The 6,716-nt window shown below is 48.0% G+C and overlaps 1 protein-coding gene across 1 annotated transcript; it reads right to left on the bottom strand.

The window, feature by feature from the left end:
- Positions 1–474: 474 nt before the first annotated feature.
- On the bottom strand, positions 475–5,883 carry IBA57 (iron-sulfur cluster assembly factor IBA57). Its single transcript, XM_084306970.1, has 3 exons — positions 5,512–5,883; positions 3,909–4,255; positions 475–2,712 (listed from the first exon to the last, which is right to left on the bottom strand). The coding sequence occupies exons 1-3, from the start codon at positions 5,817–5,819 to the stop codon at positions 2,321–2,323; spliced, it is 1,047 nt and encodes a 348-aa protein (XP_084163096.1). The 5' UTR covers positions 5,820–5,883; the 3' UTR covers positions 475–2,320.
- Between the last annotated feature and the right edge of the window lie 833 nt (positions 5,884–6,716).

The raw sequence follows: 6,716 nt of genomic DNA, 5'->3' as shown, positions 1-6,716 counted from the left end.
CTGCACTCTGAAAAATGCAGCAGTGGACAACAGAAAAGCCTTTCAACTATTTGGGAGAGAAATGTGTGCGCACCAGGAAAGAGCTATTGGGCTTCCCCAGACAGAAGAAATGTGGTGTTTATTCGGGCTGTTGGTATGGCAGTGCAATATAACTATTTTGAGAAGGCTTTGCACAGTGGGTGGCTGAGAGGAAAAGCTGCTTCTGTCAGACTGGCATAAACACAGGCAGCACAGGCTCTCCTTTGTCGCCTTCAGAGGATCCTGAAAGTGTGAAGCATCACAGCTGAATTTATTTTTCCGGCGCAGAGACTTTTTAACAATCTCAAACCCATCAAAGTGTTTTAGGGCTGTGTTGAACTTGTTTCTTGTCGGCAACCAGCCCTAACAGCTCTTCTGTTGTATATCCTTGCACAAGGTAAACAACAGCTGATGTCTCTCTCTCTAAGAGAAGTCGCATTTAAATTACTGATACAATAAACTTTTAATGAGATATTCCACAGATTCATTTCACAGCAAGCTTAATGAGCTTTAAGCAATATGAGCATTTTTTTCACAGATAAATTCCCTTCACAGTAATAGAACACGCTTTGGACGTTTTTTTGTTACAAATATGCATACAAGAGCTTTTTTAGCCACCCGCTAAACTCTCTCAACACCCCCTTCATCACCCATGGAAATACAAGACTGAACATGTAATGGATTTATTGTAATATAAAAATACATAGGGCTCCTATAAATTACCACAGGTTGACAGGCACAGATCTGTCTGGCTTTGGGGCACAGAGAGATGGATGCATCGATTGCAGAAGCAGGAACAAGCTCAAAGAAGAGCAGCAGGAGATAGCAAAAAGCAGCAAAGACACCCTGAAGTATTGGGCTGCTCTGAAAACCCAGAGGGGACAGTGGACGGAGAAAACCTCAGCAAGGGATGGCAGCAGGAACTCACCCATAACGGGCTTTTTGTATGAGGGACACAGAGAACTACTGGAAGAAAAGTGTGGTGATGAAGCAGCCAGAGAAGTGAACATGGTGAAAATCCAGCCCCAAGCACCAGGCTGAGCACTAACCCCTGCCCCAGAGACTGCAGCTAACGCAGAGGGAAGAGCGAGCACCTCAGTGTGACGTGGGGGCACGCTGTCCCTTCACCAGCTGTGTTACTCCTGCCAAAGCCTTCAGGAAAGTTCAGAGGATTTTCCTACAAGATTACGAGGCATGTGGCCTTAGTGTTTTTTGCATTTGATCACAACACCTTCACCTGCCATTACCTTCATTTGCAATGACTGTGATTCATGTGCAACTACACCAGCGTAACTGAAACACAGCGAGGAATCTTTCCTCCTGTGTAACTGTGCACACATTCACGTACAAATTACAGAGGTGCCAAAAAATCCCCCCCTCAATTGCTGTTGGCAACTCAATCAGTAACGCTGGAGGGAAGGTGCTTATAGTAATAGATTGTTCAGCCAAGCACCAGTACACCAATACAATGGCCACTCCAGGGTGTGCCCCTGCACACCTCATTTCCATAAAATATCACTTTCCTCTCTGAACAGTTGTTGGAGTGAACAAAGCACCCGTGGCCAAGGTGAGCAACGGCACAGGAGCTCGGTGCAGGTTGCTCTGGCTGTGCACCCTCTGCTGGCTATGAGGCAAGAAACAGGACAGGGATACTTGGAGAGCTTTCCCCCATTTCTTGCATGATGTATTAAATGCAGATTTGAAAGGAGAAGTACAATTTATTCCTCTTCCTGAGCACAATTAGAAGTTAGAGTGGTGGGAAAAAAAAAATACCCACCCAATCAGCAAGTTTAATAAGAAGCTCAATGCAATGAGTGTTTTGCAATGAACACTTCAGCCTGAGTATAGCAACGATACATCCTATTCAAGGTTAAGTGCAGCATGCTCTCCAATGAAAAATTATAATACCACAGATTGGTAATTCTGAACACAAAACTTCAGTGCATACAGTGGTGATACTCCTGCCCCATCACTCACTTTGGTCTCTCAATACAAGCAGCACCCCGTGCAGAATGCAGCTTGATCGAGCAAGTGGTGGACTAAAGATTCAGCAGGAGTCCAAATAAACAAGGGGCACCCTCAGAGAAAGGTGTGCTTCCCTGCGTAAGGGTCTCTGCACAAAGCTTTACAGTCAGCAGCACTCACTGTTGGTTTGGGCTCCTGCTGTTTAAGCCCAATTTGAAGCATTCTGCTGACACCTCACCGAACACCACAAACAACAGCTGAAGGCACAGTCACCTTCCCAAGCTTGTCACACACAAATATTCTCAATAAGGCAAATGTGCAAGCGGCGCCTCCTCATTTATTTGCTAGCAGTTTTTGGCCACCACTCAGGGATCCTTGCGGTGAGCTTCACCTTATCACCCGCTACTTTTAGGCAGAGTGGTTCGTTTATATTAGCCAGCCTCAGCAAAGCTATGCCGAGTTCATCTCCTCCAGCCCGGAACTTGCCAGCTGATTTTCCCGATTCAGTCAAGATCTCAGCACCCTCGGGAATGCTCTCCTGGGGAAGAGGAACTGAGAACTGCACCGGCACCAGACGTTTGCGAATGACACCCATGTGGTGGGTCCTGGCTGTTAACTCCTGTCCCACGTAGCAGCCTTTGGTAAAGCTGACGCCGTTCATGAAGGCCAGGTTGGATTCCAGCGGGAGGGCTACTCCAGGAGGGAGATCCTTCACACCTTCAGGAATTCCTAGGAAAGGAGTAAGAACAACGTGTAAACACAGCAAGATCTTCAGTATTTTAGATTTCTGGAGTATGTTTCCTCTGTGTTATCAAATGAGAGGTGAAAAGAAGCAATGTGAAGTAATGAGCTTGCCAGTAATCTGGTCTGGGCCTTAATGAAACCGCTAGCTGTAAATATCAGGGTTAGCAAAGATTATTTTAAAAGATAACTGGAAAAACTGCACTAAATCCTCATCTTGTGAAGCTTAAAACACTTCATAGGGATAGTGGTGGAAATTCAAAGCAACCAGAGCAAAAGAAGGCATCAACATACATTTACTGCTAATGGCAAAATTCTCTTCTCCCACAGGTAGACCATCAATGAGTTATTTTCTTCAAAGCTAGCAAAAGTAATCCAGCCAACTGTCAAACGCTGTATGGGTAGCTATGACTGCTTCTTTTGTGAACAATGACGTATCTTTATTATTTTTTTTTGAAGCAGTGCTGGGCCTGGCTTTTTGTAGTAGCAAGCAAGTCTAGTGTTGATATTTCTGGGAGGCAGCACACCACCGTGGTCCAGCCCACTGTGACCCATTCACAGTTTGCTTTTCTGTACCAGATACTCAGGCTGTGATCGTTGTTTATTAGCAGAGGACCCACATCTTTCTGTCTGCTAATTATTTTATTCCACTGTCTATGTGGACATAGTGAAATCAATGGGAGCTCTGCACAGGCACGGAGGCGTGCAGGACCGAATTCCTTCTCAAGTCAAACATACGCTCCTTGGCCCCCAAAATAACTGCAAATCCAGCCATACATTTCTAGGAAAGTATGTCAGGGTGTTTCCTTGTCCTTCCTTAGCAACAAGAAAAACACGTAGATTGTGGATAACTCCAAAATAATCAAAATGACTCAAACCACAGAAATTCCCTTCTAAGAAAATGAATAATCCCCTTTATCTTTCGCTGACCCACAATCCCACAATTTTTGTAATGGGAAACTGGACTCAAATACTAATTCTGTCACAGGCCGGAATTGTAACTACTGGATGAGTCTTATCCTTAAATTAGCAAACAATTCCTGCCTTTACTAAAAAGTTAAGCACACTGAGGCATTCCCCTGTGGCTTTTATAATTTATTCCACCGGTCTCTGATAATAAGACTCTCATCATAAAGAAATGTATTTATCTAAAATCCAGAGTGCAAAGCAGGTTTTGGCTTTACCTTGCTTATACCTGTGCCTGTGGTAATCCTGAATGCTCCCGATACGACTCCCAGGGATGACCTCTGTCAGATTTGCTCCTTTCTTTGTAACCAGTCTCCACCCCATGACTTCTGTCCTGGGGTCAGGAGTTAAAACCAGAGCCTGGTCTGCACATTGTGCAAGGGAGCCAGAGATATCTCCAGCCTGCTCCCCAGGGATGACGGCCCACAAAGAAAGGTCAAGGCAGGGGACGATGTTTACTTTCCTCCGGATCTTGTACAGTTTCAGATGTTTCTGTATGGCATCCAGCACACTGCTGTCACACTCCAGCAGGATGTGTGGCTCTTCTTCTGGACTCTCGTGAAGCCTAAAAAAAGCAACACCTACAAGGTCAGGGAAGCAAACAGGCATTATTATCTTGAGCCTGGTCCGAAGCCAGAGATCTGGGGAATGCTGCTGCAGGCAAGGACAGCACTGCACTCGGCACCCTGTAACAAAATAATCACAGAACGCTTGAGGTTGGATCTCTCCAGAGATCACACAGTCCAACTCCCCTGCTCAAGCTGGGTTACCTAGAGCATATTTTTGACACTGATATTTTTCTTGTTCTCTTCCAGACCATAAACAGCTCAAGAAGCAGACTGCCAGTTCCATCTTTTGGCCTTCATTTTTGGGCCTTTCATTACTGAGCAAGTGACCTGACGGTATAAATGGGATGTTTATTCACTGGCTTACACATTTCCCCTCTCACACCTGGGTCAGGTGGCAATGAAGTGTAATTAGTGCCGGACACCCTGCTTGTGCTAATAACCCCGTTAATTGCAGTGAGTGGAGACCCTGAACCCCTTGGGCACCATCCAGACAGATCCTCAGGCACTGGACCTGCTGGGAGGGCTGCTTTAAAAAATCAGGTTATTGTAATTTGCTGTGGGATAATTCACAGAACTGACAGCCAGTGAGGAAAATCAGACAGAGGAGCTGCTTTTAGTACTTTTCTTTTTAAATTTTAAAGACATAACATACAAAGTTTCTTACGGGAGGGTGCGTGACCGCCACTGACAGGACTTATCATTGTATGATAATGATAAAATAAAATAAATGAATAAATAAATTATAATGATAGAATAAGAAATATTGTTTTAAAGTAATGATAAAAACTAAAATTTTATGATGGCAAAGTACACTAAAATTATCATTTTATAATGACGATAAAATAAATATCTTTTTGTGGTAATGATCACTTTCTGATAATAAAAAATATCATGTTTAATAACGGTAAAACAAAATAAAATAATTATACTTGTGGTAATGATCATTTTGTGATGATAACATAAAGAAATATCACTTTTAATAATGATAAAATAAAATAATTATAGTGTTATGCGAATGATAAAATAAGATACATAATTAGAATTATTAGAAGAATAACCTTTATTAGAATTATTAGAATATTTATTAGAATATTTTTTAGAATCATCACTTTATTAGAATTATGCCACCACACACCAGGCCGCGCGCCCCCGTTTCCATGGCAACAGCGCAGGCTCCGAGGCTCCCCCCCCCCGCCTCCTGGCAATGGTCTCGCCCATCTCCCCCCCCTCCCTCCCCCGGGGTTGGTCTCACCTGTAGAGGATGAGATCGTAGAGGCAGCGGCCCTGCACGTTGAGCGCATGCGCGTAGAGCGCCCGCGGGAGGGGGGCCGCGGCGCCTTCCCCCGGCCCTGGCCCCGCCCCCGCCAGCCGCGTGACGTCATTGGTGAGCAGCCCCTGCAGGAAGATGGCGGCCTCGGCTCCCCGCACGCTCAGCAGCGCCCGGCCCGCCGGGAAGCACCAAGCGGCGGCGGCGGCGACCCCGGTCCCGCTCCCGGCCCTTCTCCCCCCTCCGCGCCCCCACAGGCGCCGCAGGCCGGGCAGGCCCGCCCTCACCAACATGGCGGCGGGGTAACGGGCTGTCAGGGCGGGCCGCCGCCTCCTCCTCCCGCCGCCGCCGCCATCTTGTGTGTGTCCGCCGGGCGCCACCTGCCGGCGGGGCGGGGCGGGGCACGCCCCTTGGATATAAGCCACGCCCCTTAGCTACAAGCCACCCCCCGTTACAGGCCACGCCCACCGATAATTAACGCCCTCGACTGTGGCCACGCCCCCTTCACTGCCCTCACCCATCGGGTAGACCTGGCCGCCGAATCCCCTAGGGCCGCCAGGTCAACCCAGCCAACTGCTCGCCCACCCTGGTGGCGTTCCTTGGGGTGGCTCCCAAGGGACGGGCGGCTCTCAAGGGCCTGGTGTGGCCCTGGTTGGTCAGCCTGGGGCTCGTCCACCAGCTGGAAGTGCCTGTCGCTTGTGGTTGAGTCCTGTCTGCTGCCCTGGGTATGGCGGGATCAGCTGGCCCCAAATAAATGGGGTGGCCCCAAGGCACAACCCACTGAGCCCTAAAACACTGCTGATGGGGCTGGTGTTTTGGGGGAGCTGCACACAGGGTGGCTGAGCCAGCTGGGGATGTGGAGAAGTGATGCCTCTCGTTGCTTTTTGTTGTGTTTTTAGAGCTGGGCTGAGCCCCCAGGGGTAACAGGTACCGTGTACCCACAGCTGTATCCAGCTTTGGCCCCATGGATGAGGCAGACATGGGGAGCCTCTTGCCCACCCTCCACCTCCCCAGGGACACCAGGCTGCCCCCAACCCCATCCAGCCTGGCCTTGGGCACTGCCAGGGACGGGGCACCCACAGCTCCTCTGGGCAGCCTGCACCAGGGCCTCACCACCCTCTGAGTGAAGAATTTTTTCCTCATATCTAATCCAAATCTCCCCTCTTTTAGCTTAAATCCATTCCCTGTAT

This window comes from Netta rufina (genome assembly GCF_964035555.1).
Source record: "Netta rufina genome assembly, chromosome: 2".
NCBI lineage: Eukaryota > Metazoa > Chordata > Aves > Anseriformes > Anatidae > Netta > Netta rufina.
Note: the sequence above shows the minus strand (reverse complement) of the source record. Positions and strands in the feature narration are given on the sequence as shown.